This window comes from Lepidochelys olivacea (genome assembly GCF_965140295.1).
Source record: "Lepidochelys olivacea isolate rLepOli2 genome assembly, chromosome: 2".
In the NCBI taxonomy this organism is placed as follows: Eukaryota; Metazoa; Chordata; order Testudines; family Cheloniidae; genus Lepidochelys; species Lepidochelys olivacea.
In genome coordinates this window covers 198,557,705-198,577,198 of record NC_140412.1, presented here as the reverse complement: position 1 = coordinate 198,577,198, position 19,494 = coordinate 198,557,705, and the positions used below count along the sequence as shown (strand labels likewise).

Sequence of the window (19,494 nt, the reverse complement as noted above, 5' to 3'; positions counted from 1 at the left end):
GTAACTGGAAAAAATAAAAATCAAAGAGCTTTGGTGTAAATGTGGTGAACAGGCATTAACTCAATTAAGAATGAGCCTCCTAATATCAGTCCTTTAGGTGAGCAGCAGACTGGCCTAGAGTGCACCACAGAGCTGAATGAAAGACTGTAGAATACATCCTATAAGAGCCTTATTAATCTGAAAATATCTATATGGACTGGTGGGGAAGAAAGATGGTTCCGCAGCAGACCAACCAATCCAGTGATACCAACAAAGGGAAAAATAAATGAATCAAATGCTTGGATGTATAAAACTTTACATTCTGCATCTGTGACAGGGAGAGAAGGAAGACAAAGTTATAGGAGGGGAAGGCCATATAATATTTTATTATTTTTCTCTTGGAAGAAATTGGCAAGATTCTGTGGGGGGAGAAAAGAGGAGCAGGGGAGGGGAGAGTTTGAGGAGTGAGTCTAAGATTGTGAAAAGGCAACCAGAATTTTTGGAGTGGGGCTGAATTAAATTGGAGAATTAGAGTTGTTTAGTAGGGAAGATAAGAAACCTGGAGGAGGAGAACACGAATGTGTAGTGGAAGAAGTCAGTCCCCTCATGGGATTTCTGCCAGAGATACTCGACAGCATGAGAAGCTTATCTACTCTCCTCCTCTAATCCTTCCCCTTGCCCAGTGACCTCATTCCTTTCCTGATATGACTCACACTCACTCATCTCCTTCCTTACTCTTCTCCTTAACCTCTCTCTCTTCTCTCGCTCTTTCCCCTCAATACAAGCATGCTTCAGTCCTTCCTATCTTGAAAAACCCATCCTAGACCCCAGCTTGTCTCTCCCACCACTTCCCCATCTCCATTTCATCTCTAAACTCTGTTTGCAATTACAGTCTGGAGTTCCACTCCTCCAATTCCATTATAGACCCTCTCCCAATCCAGCTTCCACCTCTTGCACTCCACTGAAACCATTATGATCAAAGACCTCCTTCTAGCCAAATGCCAGAACCATTACTCCATCTTCATCCTCCTTGACCTTTCAGCCACCTTCAACAGTAGCCCATGCTCTTCTTGAAATCTTGTCCTCACCTGGCTTCTGTGGCTGTCCTCTCCTGGTTTTCCTCCTACCTCTCTAATCACTCCTTTTCCTCATCCCCCATTTAACTTCCTGTGGGAGTTTCACAGGGCTCTGTCCTTGGTCCCTTTTCTTCTCCCTCTACATCATATCTCTGGATAATCTCATCCACAGACACATATTCAACTACCATCTGTAGGCTTATGACTCAGATCTGTCTCCTTCTACCCAAACTAAAATTACAGCCTGTATGATGTCTCCTCATGGACATCTAGCTGTCAGCTCAAACTCAACGTGGCTAAAACAGAGCTCAATCTTCTCCCCCAAACCCTTCCCATTATATCCCTCTCAACCACTGTGGACATCATCATCATAATACCAGTCACTGAGGCCAGTAACTTGGACATCATCTTCAACTGACCCCCATCTAGGTCTTCACATCCAGGCAACATCTAAATCTTGCAGATTCTTTTGCATGACTTCTCGAAGATGTGGCATTTCCTATCCATGCACACATCTTTACTCTCTTCATCTTAGTTACTACATCATCATTTTCTCCAGCCTTGAAAAATGCAATCTTAACCCACTTGTATCCATTTAAAACACTGTTGGCCCATCACTTTGACCATGTCACCCTTCTCTTTGCAACTCTCCATTGGCTCCCCTGCTTTTCTATTGCATCAAACATAAGCTACTTGTCTTCAATTTTAAAGCCCTTCATGGTCAACATGTCATCTCATTCAGTATTGACAGGGAGACATCAGCCAAAGACAACTTCTATCATCCACTTGTTAAATTTTCAAACAAGCACCTGTGTTCTTTTTCCCCAGATAGCACCTCACATCTGGGAGGAGCTCCCTACAAACACCTGCAAAGCTACCTCATTACCCTCCTTCAAATCTCTCCTTCAAATTCTCCTTTGAAGCCATGCCTACAATAAACTTGACAATAGTCAGGTTGCTGTTATACTGAGCCTACTGCCTATCACACTGACCGATATTGGTCTCCTTGTTTCCTTATACTCCCTCTTCTATCTGTCAGTCTCCATGTTTTGTCTCGTCTTATACTTAGATTGCATCTTTTTATTCTGTGTTTGTATAGCGCCTAGCACAATGAAGTCCTAGCTGATATGATAATGGTGGTGGTAAACAACAACAAAATATATTTTAGCTGTTTGCCTGGGAACTGCAGATAAGATCGGAGGAGAAAAAGAGGAGGAGAGTTTGTGTGTAAGTAATCTCCTCTCCCCTGAGAGATGGTCAACTATTAATTCTCAGGAGTCATCCTTTTACAGAGCATGAAACTTGAAGAGTTACTCCCTAGAGAGAGATAACTCCCTTACAGAGTTGCTGACAAGGGCAGAGGCAGAACAACACAAGAATTTTAAAATGCCTCCCACTAGCAATCTAAATGGAGTGTGCTGTGTTAGCTCCCATTTTTCCTATAAGCAGTCGCTGGGTTTTTATCTCCCTTTGGCTTGACTGAGATTCAGCCAACCAAGGAAGAACCTCCAATAGAATACCGGGAGGAATCACTCAGAATGTAATTTGTATTAGGTGATTGCTCCTAGGGATGAAAACTAACTCCATATGAGAAAGAGGCTGTTGGCCATCATGGAGCATGCAAGTCCAGTCACAGAGAATTCATGGCTGCATAGAGCCCTAACATTCCAGTATACCATTTCAATGGTTTTATCTCCATTGAAATAAAACTTTTTTTCCACTGAAACTTTAAAATTAGACACAAGTTTTGGTTAGTGAAGACAGGGAGGGATTAAAAAATCAGAAAGCAAAAAACAGGACAAGGTCCTCGGACAACACAAAGCAGTCAGAAAGCCAGTGAATTCATCCTTCTGAGGATCTCTCCACCCCCTCCATCTCCTCAATGGGCAAATCCATGGGGAGTATACAGATGATGCAACACCTCACCCATCAATTCCTAATTCTATCCTTTCTGAGTGCAGGAGATAGGGCCAGCGAAAAGGGACACCTATGAAGATGGGATGGCAGGAAGCCACGCAGAGGCTGTTTTGCTGGGGATGGGACACTAGCTTTAGCGTCTGATTTTCAGATGTACTGAGCACCTGCAGCTCCCAGGCCCTTCTGATACTCAGATCCTTTATGAACACATGCCAATAAAACTTTTCGTAATCTAAATCCCTTTCAGATTAGCATACATATCTCAAGCAAACTGGAAAGGTCTTCTAATTATGAGACAATACTTTTTACATTTTAATTAAAAGGGTTCATAGCAGGTATGACACTTGTTACTGTATAACCTCTTGGTAAAGATCACCAAAAAAAGAAGGTTTTCAGAATCTCAAGTGTCTCTTGAAAGTAAGATGTCAATATATATTCTCCCATATATTTTCAAGGTATAGAAAATACATTCTTAAAACAAACTATTTTCACAGCCAACAGCTGCTAAACACAAACAAAACTGCAGTTAGAAAATGTGTAAGTGGGTAATTATAGCTACCTCAGGTTAGCTCTGGTTACTTTGGCATTCTCAGTATTCATGGCAAGAGCCTTCCATTGTGCAGTTTTGGCCATTTCGTCTGATATGTTTACAACTGAGGGATCAATGCTGAAGAACAAACATACTTTTTGGTTAGTACTCAATACCTTGCAAAGCATTAACTTTGTCACCCATACCGTTCACATCAGTAGTGCCTTCTGTTATCACTTACATAGCCACAAGTGACATTTTAAGTAAAAATCACCCTAATGCAGTTAAACAGAAATTTAGAACACCAAATCCTGGGTGGTCTCCCATGTCGTAGCAGCTTAGGACTGTTTGTATGTAACATAGTAACTTTTGAACACAGCATCCCATCAATTCCAAAAATTCAAGGAATGTTCTAGGCATCAATTGCCAGAACCCTACTGATTTGTGGGAAGAATCAGAAAATCAAAAGGGGGAACATGGGACACACGGAGCCCCTGGCATCTGATTAACACACCCATAGCTTCATGCACCTCTGCAATTATCTATAGATCAAACAACTGCACCATCTTTAATGCCCTTCTAGCATAACAATCCCATACCTCATCTCCACTCAGCCTCCCAGTGGAGTTTGACATGATGACACCCTGACAGACTTATCTCCCAGACTAATGTTGGGGGGGATAGGGGGAGATATGGGGCACGATGGTGAGCACACAGCCCCTGGCTTGGGGCAGAATGAGGGACCATGGTATGGTTAGGGAAGCACATAGTCCTTAGCATGGGGGAAGGAGAGGCAGATACAGCCCCTGGCATTGGGAAAAGGGGTGCAAAGCCCCTGGCATGGGGGGGTATGGAGAGCACACAGAACCCCTGGCATGGGGAAGACTGGGAGGAGTTGCAGGGAGTCCTTGAAACAGAGGGGGATGGCAGTGTGGCACACAGAGAGGTTGTGGGGTGGAATGCAAAGAACCCCTGCTGTATACAATGAGTCTGGCCTACAGAAGCTCTGAAGTGCGTGAGCCCCTCCCACTGTAATATGAATTAGATACTTCATTTTCTCAAATATCTTTTCCTTTAATCTTTCAAAAATCCATTATGGGTTGTTTAGGAATTATAAAACTACGTCGTACTTTTTGTTTTTTTTAATAAAGGCTGACATCTTTCAGAGATCAGAATTGTTCTGACCAGTACCCAGGAAATAATCAGGGAAGAAAGCATAAAGGCACTATTATTCTGAATTTGATAAAAAGAACTGAGGTTGAAGTGACCTATATCATGAAGTATGAAGACCTAAACTGTCAACTTTTCCTGCTGATCCAGCATTTGAAATCGGGTGATATTTGCTAGATTGCCAATAATCTAGATGTTGCTCAAATCTACTTTTTACCTGCCCCACACCCCTGAACAAGTATTTATACAGATAGCACACAGTGTCTCAGTCAAGTCATTTTTGCCACTCTTCCCCCCCTCTTCAATCCCTCCCACAAATGCAGTCCCTTTACAGGAATGATTAGACACTGCCTGATTCTCCACTAACATGCACCTATGGATCTATTCATACCTATGCAAAGTAGGCTTGAAACTCTATCTTATCAGGACAGTAGTATTTCAAATTTTCTTCAGCTATGACTCCACAACATGTAAGACAGTGGGGAATAAGGCTCATTCTCAGCAAGAGAAAAACTGAGATAATTTATCCAAATAGTAAGCATGTTATTTTTAATTGCTCTGGTTCCAGTTAATAATCTGAAAACTATTTTATGTGTGCAAACTTATAATTAAAAAGGTGTAAAAATTATGATCTGCAAAAGACAGTTTTAGACCTCAACTTTATAAATCAAAGCAGCTGGTAAACATATGGCTCAACTAATGCCATTAGTTAACTATACTTAAACGAAACCTAACATTTCATATCATTAGCCATGCATAGTAACACACAAATATTCTATAGACAAGAACTGACCAAAACAGCTTCTTCACCCTGTGAACAGCTGGTCGAAACTGAGTCATCTGATCTGTTCAAGATGGTTATGTAAATGAATTATTAAAATGCAATTATTTAAAAAAAAAAAAAAGGGGGACACACAAGCCCCTATATCATAAAAGGCAAGATTTGCTTCAATTCTTTCCCATTCCCCAAGCCCTCCCCAGCTACCTATCTGAGTCACAAGCTTAAATGTAAATTTGTTCACTCAAATATGTCAATTATGTTTATTTAATTAAAGCAAAAAATATAAATACTGCAAGTAATACAAAGCGATTTAAAAAACCCAAATTTCAAAAAGCAGTAAGTTGTATCATACCTGTATTTTAGGGCCTTTACAGGAATCTGTAAGAGATTTCCTCCTTCATATGGAAGATGTACAGTTTCACTGTCCACTGTCTGAAGCATTCGCTCTGCTTCCTGCAGGTCACATGCATGACATAAAATTACTCAAGAAGCAGAAAGAACAATTAGCCCAAGCCAAGGAGATTGAGTATTACACATTTTCATCAATTCAGTAGGAAAAATTACCCATTTACCTTTGAATATTGTGGTGGCAGGGGGAACTTCCCCGAGATAGTTTTCTCTCCCTCCCCTCGGCTAAATAATGTTTAAGGTAAATAAGAACCTCTAATGATGTATTTAAAAGGTTTGTTAGGGAACTGGCGATGAGAGGGTTAGTTTATCTGAAATTTTAATGGGGAAAATTATACAGGCAAAATTATTGGTAAATAAGTATCTATTATTCAGTTTTAACTACAGCCCTGTCACATGCAGTGGATGAAATCCTAGCCCTAATGAAGTCAACGGAGTTCTGTCATTAACTTCACTGGGGACAGGGTGTCACCTTATTTCTTTAGAGACTGGTGAAAATCCCAACACAACCAGTATGTCATGGTAGACATTGCTTCTGATGCTAAATTTGAAAAATCCACTGAACCACAGTTAGGTATCAAATTCCATACCATTAATATTTTTATAGTTGTCCTATTCTTTCCCTGAATCCTAACAGAGATTCTGGCAGTAACTCCTAAGGCAGAGAATTCCAAAGGTTAATTACCTTAGATATAAAAACCTAATGTTTATTTAATGTAAACTACTTTTTTTTTTTTTTTTTTTAAATTTCATGCCAATTACATTGCCTTCTAAATACTAGGGTATTTGCTTAGGTTTTCTGTAGCAGTTTCCTCTCGCAATTTTCAACTCACTTTTGGCCTTTTATACACTTACCTCTTTTGCCTTTTTCTTTTTATCATCTTCTTTCTTCTTCTTACTTTCTGGCATAAGGTCATCCAGCCAACTAAGCTCTCGTTTGGTGAAACATAAGTCCATGAGCTTACGAATGAAAACTAATGCTAGCACCTTTCAGGAAATAAGAAGAATCCTTTAGAATATATTTATATGAATGTCAGAAAAATAAAAATATGTATATGCTAATACGTTATCAGCTTCTTAAACCAAGGACAGAATATTTTTTCTACTCATACAAAGGTTATCACATCATAACTTCAAACAAATAGATCTGACTCACTACTAAAAGAACAGATGGACCATTGAGATAACTACCACAAAACATAAATTTTTACCAAGTCTACAGCTTTTCAATTAAATCTGATGTTTATTTTAAAGAAAAGAAAGAAATCATAACTGGCTTCCAAAAAGGAGGATTTTTACTATAACCTTTTTTCAGTCAGCAAATAAACCTTGAAGAGATACATTAATCCACAGACCCTTTTGGAAAATGAATAGATTCCCAAAGATGCTGGGAAAGAACTTACCATCATAGGGAAAACAACAGCAGCTGCAGAGGCTTTAATCACCCATAAAAGAACTAGACAGGTGAGCTGAACAACTGTGAAGACGTGGACCTTCCAGAGTGGCACATAACGGAGGTAGATCAAATCAGGTTGATGTTTGGCAGGCATTCCAAACAATTTTATACGGTCAAAAAACTATATATTGAGAAGAAAGTCATCCTCAGTTAATGATTTTATCCGCGTAGAAGTGGACAGGATAATTAAAGACACTGGGAATATTAAAAATAAGATTCCTTCATTTTACAGCCGATATATGAAATGCATTAATGTAGTGTATATTTGATTTAAGTCACTACTTGTTTTGTATTTTAGAAAATGGGTGTCAATATTTAAGGATTTCATATTGTTCAACAAGTGCCCAGTGAAAGAACACATGCCAGAATTTAAGTGTCCCAGAAATAAGAGCAATTATCCAGACATAATGCTCAGTACCCGTTTCTACATCCTAATCTGACAATACATTGTACCTTTACTTACATTTCAATAAAACGACATTTTAAAGTTTCCATTTCATTTGATGTAAAGCAACTGATTTCAGATCATATTTGCAATTTTACCCTGAGCACGTGGTATGTTTCTATTCATAGAAAGGATATTCCAGGCAAAGACAATTTAAATTTAATAGGTTTTTTAGTAGCCTTATCAAGTACAAAATGTTTTCTAAAAAAAGCAATCAGCTTGTTTAATAAAAATGGAACTTGCCTGGATGCCCCTTAGTGAAGATACTCCCATGTAAAGAAAGACACCATACAAAACTGGCATTGGAATAAACTAGGGGGGGAAAAACAAAGTTAAAAGTTTGCACTTATAAAATTACATAGTAAAATATGGCAGTCCAGGTTAATGGAAGGTGCTTAAAGGAAGGGATCTAATTTTTCCTTTTCTTTTTTTTTCAGTGTTAGGTTGACATATGTAGAGTCCGAAGTCCCTTATTTAACCAGAGAATAAATACAGAACATGGCAGCAACAAGGAAGAGGGCAGTTTTGCCACTGTGCTTCAACCATGTTCGAAAGGGACTGCCTCTAGGATTAAGAAAAGTCTGCATGTCCAATCAGTCCTTGGCCTGTCTGACACTGCAACCTGAGTGCCAGTTAGTACCAAATAATTTGGTTTATATAATACAGACAGCCATCTGCTAAGAAATGGATTGAGACCACCAGTTTATTTCACATAATATGCTATCATATGATATTTGCTTTTCGGTCACTAATCCAGCTAACACAAGTGAAATGAAAGGTCTCTAAAATCTCCTGAACTATCCATTCCTCAAATTCTGCAACGCCATATTTTGCTCTGATAAAGGATTGCTTTAAAGCTTACAAAAGTCAATGGGAATCTTTCCATTGACTTAATGGGCCTTGGATCAGGTCTTTATAACCCATATATTCTAATGAAGAGTATTTTATAGGATATAGGTCAAGGTTGACTTTCCCTTCCAGTTGACTATACTGAAAAGTTCTAAATGCTTTGAAGACAACCAGGATATACATGTGCATCTTACAACTAATCTTGAACACAGGCCTTTACTGAAACTTGACAGAGAGACAGAATCATGAACCGTGCCCAAGCCATGTTCATTACATATGGTGGGGTGGCTCACAGTGAGGACATTTTCCTATTAAATAGGCATACTAAGAAATTTCATTGGGGTTGAACGACAACTACATTTAATCAGGTACGAAGAAATAAAATACGTGCTTTTCATCAATATATTGAACAACAGCACAACAGCTTACAGCCAAGCATAACGGGGAGAGGGGGTAGTTGGAAGCAAAAGGGAAAGGCAATAGCCATTTAAATTAAAAAGAAAATTAGATGGAGTATTGCACAAGGAGTAGACATTCATTATTAGTTTCCAGCTGCCTTTGGCTCCATGGAAACTGAACAACTGAGTTTCATAAAAATCAAGCATTAAACGTTTAGAATTTGTGAAATGTGAAAGAAACAATATAGGTCAGATACCAATCTTCTGCATCTTTACTTCTCTACAATACTCTGTTAAGAGTATTAGAGGATCAGTTTTTGAATGTTTCCATTGATAGTGCCTTAGTGACCTCTTGGTGGCTTTCCCATTATTAGATTGCTTTGTTTGGATATTTCCTACAATCTAATCAAAACTTCTTCTTTAAGATCATTGTTTACTGTAACACCCATGGTCAACCTCTAATACTTTAAAGCCATATGAATAGGGTTGGTCAGAAAACAAGAATTCTGTTTCATGAAAAATGTTGAGGTTTTGACATGTTCAAAAAAATTTGTGGAAAAAAACAGACGCCCTCACACACACCAGTAGTTAGGGAGCTCACCTGGGATGTGGGAGACTCAGGTTCAAGTCCCTTCTCTGCCTGATTCAGGGTCTCCCATATTCCAAGCAAGTTTCCTATACACCAAGCTATTACCTAGTCTGTGGGGAGGTCTCTTTCTCGCTCGCATTTTCATCAAAACTGATAGATTTCAGGGAAAAGTTTTGGTTTCAATGAAAAATTCCTGGCCATCTCTATCTCTGTAAGCACTGAAAGAATAATTTAGAGATAATGCAGATGTGAACTGAGGCCCTAATATAACCTGCAGAACCTTTATTATGCATAGCAATGCATAGAACAGAGAGGATTGAGGTTGATGCTCCAATACCAAAGTGAGTTTGCAAGACTGCTAAATAGACAAAACACAATATTGTGTGAATAGTGAGAACACAGTATATGTAAGTAACTGAGACAAACATGAAATACCACAATGCCATTTTTATAGAATCATTTCCTTGAGAAGTGTACATTTAATCTTTCTCCTATTCTATATTATTGCCACTCAAGCAGGTGTACAGAGCTATCGTATCTTTCCTCTTCCTTCACTCCCTTAGCTCAGGGGTGGGCAAACTTTTTGGCCTGAGGGCCACATCGGGGTTGCGAAACAGTACGGAGGACTGGGTAGGGAAGGCTGTGCCTCTGCAAACAGCCTGGCCCCCGCCCCCTATCCTCCCCCTCCCACTTCCCGCCCCCTGACTGCCCCCCTCAGAACCCCTGACCCATCCAACCCCCCCCCCCACTCCTTGTCCCCTGACCGCTCCCTTCTGGGACCCCTGTCCCTAACTGTCCCCCCGGGACCCCCACCCCCATCCAACCCCCCCTGCTCCCTTCTCCCCGGTCTCCTGACCACCCCCTCCCATCCAACCGCCCTCTCTCTGCCCCCCAGGACCTCCTGCCCCTTATCCAACACCGCTGCCCCCTTACCATGCCAGCAGCAGGACAAGCTTATTGGAAAGCCTGGGAGGTGGGCAGGTGCAAGCCATGCTGCCCACACAGTGGCATAACTGCAGGGCAGGGGGACAGCGGGGGAGGGGCGAGGGTCTAGCCTCCCTGGCCAGGAGTTCAGGGGCCAGGCAGGACGGTCCCGCGGGCCGGATGTGGCCCATGGGCTGTAGTTTGCCCACCTCTGCCTTAGATGCATTAGAGTACAGACCTGCCACAAGTTAACCCTGAGCCTGGAAAACTGTAAAATAACTAGTCAGAAAAGAGTCTTAAGTAATCAAGCATTTGAGATAAGGAACGAGTGTTTATCATAACCTCTATCTTCTCAGATGTCTTTTACTCTCATCTATGCCATCATTTCTATTAACTCTAAAATGACAACTGTAAAATGAAAGTGGATTTCTTTTAATTCGTATATTAAACTTGCTTATATTATCCAATAGTAAATAATGATATTAAAATATAAAACATGCTATGTTTTAGAACAACCATTATCTCTTACCTTCAAAACAGAGGTCATGAACACAGAAAGGCCCATCAGAACAAATATCATTAACCCTGTCACGCGCTGCTCCCGGATTCCCAAGAACTTAGGTTGCTCTCCTGGGGCAGAGCATTCAGATTCTACTTTTAGGCTATTGACGTGACTTATAGACAGGACAGTTGCAGCCACAAACCAAGGCAAGCCCATTATTGAACATATCCCCAGCATAACACCAACCATGAGCAGATCAAGATGATAGCCACAGCCTTTCTGTAAAGTCAAGTAAAGAAATGAGTTACCTGCAAAAAGATTTGCAGTACATAAAAGATTTATACACTAAATGACTAAAAAAAATTCTCTAGATAGATTTCTAGAATGCCCACCACACTAGTAGCCATGTGTTTTGTTACTAGATATGAACAGGTCATTTAAGTAGCTGCAATTTAGTTTTATGTTTCAAAGACCTACACTATTTACGGTTATGTAGCCTATTTAGAGAACACTGAACAAGTTTCTTTTGCAATAAGTTGTCTTACATGCTTACAATTGAGTTCAGAATATATTCGAAAAATGAAAAAAAGCTAACTATTACCTTCAGCTTATGCTCCTTTCTGTTTATGATTACTGCTGTGATTTGCTGGTCCATGAAAATGAGAATGGTGCAGAGTAATGCAGGAAAAGCAGCTACCAGTAGTGTCCACCAAGGATTACCTCCAAGAGGATCTATGAGCCATCCCCTGTCTTTTTGAGTGGGCTGGAAAACAAATTTGAGTAATAGGAATGAAAGTCTATAACTGTAAATGCCTGCTATAATAAACAGGTCAAACTCAGTTTAGACTAAATACTTTTTTTAAAAATGCCTTTTAAAAGAATCATATTCAAGTTTTTAAACTAATGAAAATGTCTTGGAGTGAAGTTAGATTATGTTATGTTTGTTCTCATGCTGTCACTTGGACAGCATAGAGGTCACCAACATCATGTTCTGTCCTGAGTCTGGGTGTTACAGGATAGGATGCATGTGAGCGACAGGCATCTGTTGATGCTGACCAGCCATGTTTTAGGTCTTCTGGGGCCCTTTTTGATCCTTCTTTATTGATGGAAAGTCTAAGATTTTTCCCATAAAGAAGCTGGTATGCTTCGGAGCAGATGACCATACCATTTTAGAGCGTTGGGCGACAGTTTGAGGTAGTGGGACATGTTTAGTTAGAAAAATGGATCTCTTCATTCAACTTGAATTTGTCCGTTTGAGAGTTTCAATCTTTTGTACATGCTTCATCTGAATGATATCCAACTTCTTTTCAATTTTGACACCGAGAGGTCATGTTTCAATCCCACAGGTCAAAATACTGGCCACCAAAGCATTATAAATCCTCAGTTTGTCTCTCTACTTATCAGCATATTGAGTTTATGAAGAACATTCTTGATCAGGTGCCCCTTTACTGACTATGCTTTTGCAGTTTGGGCGTCAAGTTGTTTCTTGATGCTTCCAATGTTATCAACGACAGAGCAGACCTAGGTGAAATCATCATCAATCTCAATTGGGGTGATCACCCACTTAAGATGCTAAAGCCTGCAGGATGATCAAAACTGCCAATTGTAAGAGGTTTGGTTCTACCCCAATTAATTTTCAGGCCAACTTTTGCTGCTGAGCTTTCACGGATTTAGGTGCCACAAGTAGCTCATCCATTGATTTGATAACTAGCGCTACGTCCTCAGCAAAACTGGCGTAGGCGAGGGTCTTACCAAGGGCTTATGCCTAAAACGCATTTAGTTGGTGGACTGAAGGAGTGGTGCAATTAGCTGCTAGGTGTGCATTATTATAACATTAAGTCATATGAGGGTGTGGTTTACGTGAAAAAAATTTAGCAAGACAAAACAAACATAATCCTTTCCATTTTCCTTGGCTTCTACACAGCTCTCCTGAACAAGGGTTCATGCTACTCTGTGAGATGGAATAGCAAGGATCTCCAGGAACTTCCTTTATCAGATGAAAATTAGACCCAGAACAGAAAATGCCAAGAAATTAAAAACATATCAATCCAGAAAAAAAATTAGCATGGAAAAAACACGCATATTACAGTGTATTTCTTTGCAAACACAAAAAAAGTCAATTTCTTTTTCCATATTTAACAGCAATTTTTTCATTTTTCCACTGTTCAACTATCCATGAAATTGCAGATCATTTAAACCTTTTTAAATGGACAAGGTTTTTGTTTCTTACTTCAAATTTCTCAGGAACATGTAATTTAGCAGAAGGAACTCCAACAAGCCAGTCAATCAGAACCATGATCACTATGGTCAGAAATACAGCGAAGTCACTGATTGTAGAGCGCACCTAGAAGGGAAAAAAGGTATCTTAAAATACAAGCTATTTTCACTGCTATATTTAATGCCTGTCAAAATGGATAATTTTTGCAACTTTAAATTAGTTCAATTTTTTAAATGATCGAACAGATCAGATTTAGCCCACAATTCCTGGCACTATCTTCTGTCATACTTTATCTGTAAATTAAAGTGACCTGTGACCATAACCCTATTGTCTTATTGCCCACCCTATTAATGGAGGATAAAATATTATCTTAAATCCTAGCCTCGAAGAAGTGATCTGTTGGAGGAAACAAATTCCTTTAAAGGCCTTTGGAAATGATTGGGTTTCATTAGCCTTAAAAGAAGGACCAGACCATTAAAACAGGTCCCTCAGCCCAACAAGATGCATGTGCCTCTACCTCAAAATATAAAATACAATGGCCATCCCATAGCAAAAGTCATAGAATCATAGACAAAGGTCAAAAGGGACTATTATGATCGTCTAGTCTGACCTCCTGCACAACACAGACCACGGAATCTCACCCACCAACTCCTGTAACAAACCCCTAGCTTACATCTGAGCTACTGAAGTCCTCAAATCGTGGTTTAAAGACTTCAAGGTGCAGAGAATCCTCCAGCAAGTGACCCATGCCCCACGCTGCAGAGTCTAATTTCTATGCTTAAACTTCCAATCCCATCCTAAACACTACATACCTGGTATAGCTGCATTCCATATATGATAAGGTATGATTTCACTATGAAACAATAGCCATGATGCTTTTCTGCAAGATGCCTGCACAAATAGTGATGACTTTTTCAACTTGCAAAACATTGTAGAGGCTACCCCACAGGACGCCTCCCCATATAACAGAGCTGTAGCACCAGCCAGCCAACAGTGCTATTGACTAATCTCACGGATCTCCTCTCACTTGGGAGTTGGCTGGCTGCTCATCCCTTCCTTTCTAATATCTTGTTTTTACACTGTCACTCTTATTTCCAAGAGCACACTTTAGAATTTACAGTTTTACTGAGATCTGGATGTTTATACTTCAGCTAATTTGGGTTATACTGTAGGACAGTTTCAAGGTGTGGAAGATGGACTGGTAAAAGTTAATGTGCATATGTGGGTATGGGTTTAAATTTCACAAGCATCTTCCCCACTTTCTTTTGGCTAAAAGGAATTATCTTCTGGCACTTGATCCAAGCAGCAAGGATTAGATCAGCCCCCTAACAGAGGCTGAGTGAAGGGATGTTGCTCCCAACACTCTTGTGTTTGGCGATATACTTTTTCCCCCCAGGTTAGGTATCAACCCATCATCCTGTGCCAATGGATGTGACAAACCGTGTGGATGTCTAATCACTTTGTGAGATCTGACTATATCCCAATGTGGATTTGGGGGCCTCCTTAGGTCTGTGAATGTTTAAGTTACTCATTTTTGTGAATACAGTAAAGAATTTAAGAAAATGACAGTTCAGTTATCATAATTTCAAGAACTTTTAACCATTTCCAGTACCTCTGTCTCAGTGTCTATATTTTTAGTTTTAACTCCTAAATTTACAGCATTATCAGCCAATTATCAATCAATCACTTATTTCTGTCTCACCGGGAGAATGATAGCAGCAAACTAATATTCTCAATACCGTGTTCTGAACCTTTGGAAACACATTAAGTAAAAGCAAAACTGGAGTGAATTACATCATTGTATGCAAGAAGGAAAGGCTGTCATTTCAAAGCAAAATAGCAGTGAACCCTAATTACCTTAGTAGGGAAATAACGTTTGGTCTTAAACTGCTTGAGAAAAGAGGAGAGGAAAAATGTTGTAAAGAATAATATCACGGACCAAAACAGAACATCTGGAATATATGGGCCATGATGACCGCAAGCTGATCCAAGAAACACACCATGAAACTTTTTGCATTCCTACAAACAAAAACAACAAAAAACAAGTTACACTCTTTAAAATAAAGGTCATTCAAAGGAGCATTATAACTTGAGGCCTCCCCCTTAAACTCACCAAAACAAAAAATTTGCACTGAAAAGGGCAATCAGTTTTTATTTTTTAAAGCGCAAAGTCTATACTGAAGCTTTCTACATAGACTAATTACCCCAAGACTTAAGGGAGGTAGGGACCATGCATCAAATGCTCTCAGCATATGCTCCTAAAGTTGGAGAAGTTTGGAAGCAAATCTTAAATTGTTAATTTTGTTTCTATCCTAGACCAAAGGTGTCTAGGGAGGATCAAGGGAGAAATTTCAGAGTTTGTTGCTTACGTAGTAGAAAACCAGACAAACATTCTGATACTACCGTTTAGGACTGTGGATAATTCCTAAAAAATTTTTTTAACTTGTATTTACTTTTGGTCCTAGCATAGAGTATTACAATTGAAGACTTATCTTTACATCTCCCTCACTCCCGAACCAAAAAATGATCCTCAAATGTACTTTATACAATTTTCAGACTCTAATTTAGCAAAGCACTTAAGTACATGCTTAACTTTACACATGTACTTAAGTCCACTGAAGTCAATGAATTTTAAGCACATACACAAATCTTTTGCTGAATTGAGGCCTCATATCTTATTAAAAATGAATGTTTCTATGATAATATATTAATACAGCAAAACAATTACCAATTAATATCAAAATAATCACCAAGCCTCTGAAAGAACTTGGCCCTACCTGTCAAATACAGAAGCATGCATAGATAAATGTTTAAGATTTAGATCAAGCCCTTACTGTGAAATTGAAAATTATTGGCATGGATCATAACACAAAAAAGAAGGCATCCACCTACTCAAAAGGGAGAAAATATTCTTTCATCTTTTCAATTCTCCCCTAGTGTTCTAAAAGTGTTCTGCATATACAGAATTCTAAAGAAGCTGATCCAGATTCAACTGGGGGGATGAAACAAGATGAAAAATAAGTAACCCCATGTTTTAATTTTTGAGTTACTCACAGAAACTGTGAGGTTAGTCCATGTTACAGTATCCACAGATGTATTGGTCTTCAGCCACATCTGTAAAGTTTCATTGCTAGGGTTCTGAGGCTCAGAACACACACATCTGAAAAGTAAAATTAAGTATCAGTAAAGAGCTTTTCATTCTAGTTTCAGTTTGCTTTTGAACTTTTAAACTCTTAACACAATGTTGCAATTTTAAGCTATTTACATTTGTAAAAAGTTAAAGTGGCTACAATAACTTCGATCCCAAACTACTACATAAAGATGACAGAGTACAAGGCTCCTCATTATGTGCAGTGAAATACATGAGATAAGAAAGTGGCTTTATTAAAAAGAACTATTAGAAATATTTTCTGAAGAGTTCCAGGAAAAAGTGTTCCATACATTTTCCTCTCAAATTCTAACACATTAAATTCTTTCAAAATTGCATAAAGCAAAGGTCTCTCTCCAGAAACAGGTAGCAGGTACTTATAAAAAAAATTCCTTATAAAAGGGACATAAACTTGAGGGGGGGAAATCACATTTATTTCTAGAACTTGGTGCCTACTATAATGAATATAACTGAACAGTTGACAAAAAACAACTGTTTTTCTTATCTGGTTTATACTGTACATTTGACAGACTTTGGGTAGAGTCAGTTTCACTTTTGAACCTGTTCAGTTATTAAGTTTCACCATTGTTGAAAAGATCCTTATAAACATTAAGTAGGGAGCAGAAAAACCCCAAAACAATTTTTAAAAAAGTAAGACATCACAGGGCACTCAATCTGAACAGAAAATTATCTTAAAACATTCAGGCTAACAGCATCCCTTTAACAGAATTAAAAAATCTGAGGTTATGAACCTGAATTTTATGCTTGAATTGCACTTCACATTAGCAAATTTGTTTGCAAGTGAAATGCATTTTGGGATACTGGCACTCCACAAAAGAACCTGCTCATGTAGCTATTGTGGGTTTTAATGGGTGGCCAGAGAAATAAAGACAAGTTATTTCAAATAACCAGAGACAGGCAAGAAGATAGTTGAACTATTTGCTAGGCTTAGAGAAACGGTTTTCCAATGAACCCGAGCCTGAAAATCAAACATAACAAGTAAAACTAAAAAATATATACATCTTGTGACTGCATCTAAAGATAGAAGGTGAATAAAAAAAATCTGAAGGTACAAAATTTTCATCCTTATTGTATAAATTTAGTCTATATCATTATTTACATTATTGAAAACTTTTTACAGTACTAACTATTTCAGTTGACAAAACTCTTTTCTCATATATGTACATATATTATTTTAAAGTTTTAAGAATTACTACACCATATCAGGTGTACAGCAAAACAAATTGATTTTACATAGCAAAACAAACCGATCTTCAGCTAGTGGAGATTTACGTCAGCGTAACTATTCAGACTGGTATAACACAGCAGGACTTGGCCCAACATGTTTAAACATTTAGTAGAGATTATATGAAATTTATACCATACCTACCATGCTTTCTCTTATATGTACCTGACATTGGGCTATCTATATGCAAAGCTGCAATTTTATGACTATGTAATAAAAACATTCAAGATGCAAAAATTCAAGCATTCAAATTATTAGGCTTTTTTTTTTAAAAAGAATTCTTGAAAGCATATTATTATATATGTTCATTTAAACTTCCATTTATACATTCAGAAATTTTACTAATGGACTGTAAGGTGTTCCATTAGTATTATCCTGGTGTAAAAAAATGTAAAAAACCTGACACTTACGAATATGAAGTCAATTTATCCAGGTCATTGTGCATATTGAAGGCATAAAGTTCTCCCAAATGAAAAAGCTTTTCCAATGCTTCATAGATAAATATGATGCAAATGAGTGCTGCAAAAGCTTCCTCAGTAAATCGAGTGATGTAACACACAAGGCTGCTTGCGTCAGTTGCTACTAATACTATGCATAAAAATGAAGTCCACAGACCAATGCTGGTTCGCAGGGAAAGATAGGAAAGCCCATAGTCCCTGTTTGAAAAAGAAAATACAGGTGTTCAGTAAAATTTTAAGGCTACCTGAAACAGTAAACCATTCAACCTTGTAAAAAAAAAAGGTAAGGCACAAATTTTTGTCCCTGTACTTGTACTCTCTTGTGCCTTGCTTATCCTGACGTGAGGGCAGCCTTTGTTTGAGGCAGAAACATCTGGGACTCTACTTCTTTCCTCATCCTGAGGGCTGGAGCTGTTACTATGGAGAGAGGGTGCTGGGATCCAATGAGCAGTTACGTAGGTAGGGGGCGTATGAACCCACTCTCCACCTAAAGGGTGTGGGGTATACTTTAAGGCTGTCTACCTTTTCAGCCTCAGGGTTCCCTGTCAGGGTCAAAGTCACTATTGCAGTTTAGGCAGAAAGGTGTGGTAATTCTTTGCTTTGTCTGACCTTTTCTGGCACAGGACTGGAATCCTGGTTTCCTTGCTGAAATCAACCAGTGCCTCACATCCAAGTGGCACAGAGTTTCTTTATATACTCCAAGTCCTGTTTTCTCCTCTAGCTGCAGCATGCTAGGGCCAGCGGTCTCTACATGCTGGAATTTAACAGCTAAATGTCAAGACTAAGATCTAAAGTCTTAAGTATGCTTTCTTAATTTGCTGGTTGGGAGGAACCACAATCCACATATCTGAACTATTCTAGAAGATCAAAGAGAAAACGAATACTGACAAACACTATGGCTGAAAGTGAACGATAACTTATACAGATACACCATCAAGGAAATATATAAAAAAAACACAATAAAAGACTTCCACAAGGAAATGTTGATCCTCCTTTTTTCTTTCATCTGTGTAAGATTGTTACAATTTTTAAACATAAAAGTAGTTTTAAAACATTATATTTATAAGTCTGATATAGATTATGTATCAAATTATTTATAATTCCAAAAGCAAGATTTAATCTATTTAAATGTGTAACTAGAGATTGGATAGAAACAGTATCTGGATCTAGATAAAATTCAAGGCAAGGGTACAAGGTTTAGATTTGTGGCCAAATCAAGACTAGGGTTCAACTGACATTTGACATTGCCAAGATCTTGCAGGCTATTCTTGCAAAATCATGGTCACCAGAGCGAAAGGCAGATATCTTCTGGCTTTTGATCCAACCCCAACACAAAGTCACAAAACCAGGTTTGCATCTGAGAATTAAAATGCAGCCCAACTAAAATGTAAAGTCGGGTTT

At 38.7% G+C, this 19,494-nt stretch overlaps 1 protein-coding gene across 4 annotated transcripts in view; it reads right to left on the bottom strand.

Annotated features, from left to right (window-relative positions):
- The window catches only part of SLC4A7 (solute carrier family 4 member 7), a 160,151-nt gene that overhangs the window by 8,094 nt on the left and 132,563 nt on the right, over nt 1-19,494 (bottom strand). For all 4 annotated transcript variants that reach the window (XM_084619519.1, XM_084619516.1, XM_084619518.1 and 1 more), the window contains 11 exons: nt 18,046-18,291; nt 16,296-16,401; nt 15,099-15,260; nt 13,254-13,367; nt 11,625-11,786; nt 11,051-11,302; nt 8,005-8,073; nt 7,264-7,437; nt 6,716-6,847; nt 5,805-5,905; nt 3,532-3,639 (listed from right to left, as the gene is read on the bottom strand). In XM_084619519.1, the coding sequence (XP_084475645.1) occupies nt 3,532-3,639; nt 5,805-5,905; nt 6,716-6,847; nt 7,264-7,437; nt 8,005-8,073; nt 11,051-11,302; nt 11,625-11,786; nt 13,254-13,367; nt 15,099-15,260; nt 16,296-16,401; nt 18,046-18,291 (1,626 nt within the window). The remainder of the gene's footprint in view (nt 1-3,531; nt 3,640-5,804; nt 5,906-6,715; nt 6,848-7,263; nt 7,438-8,004; nt 8,074-11,050; nt 11,303-11,624; nt 11,787-13,253; nt 13,368-15,098; nt 15,261-16,295; nt 16,402-18,045; nt 18,292-19,494) is intronic.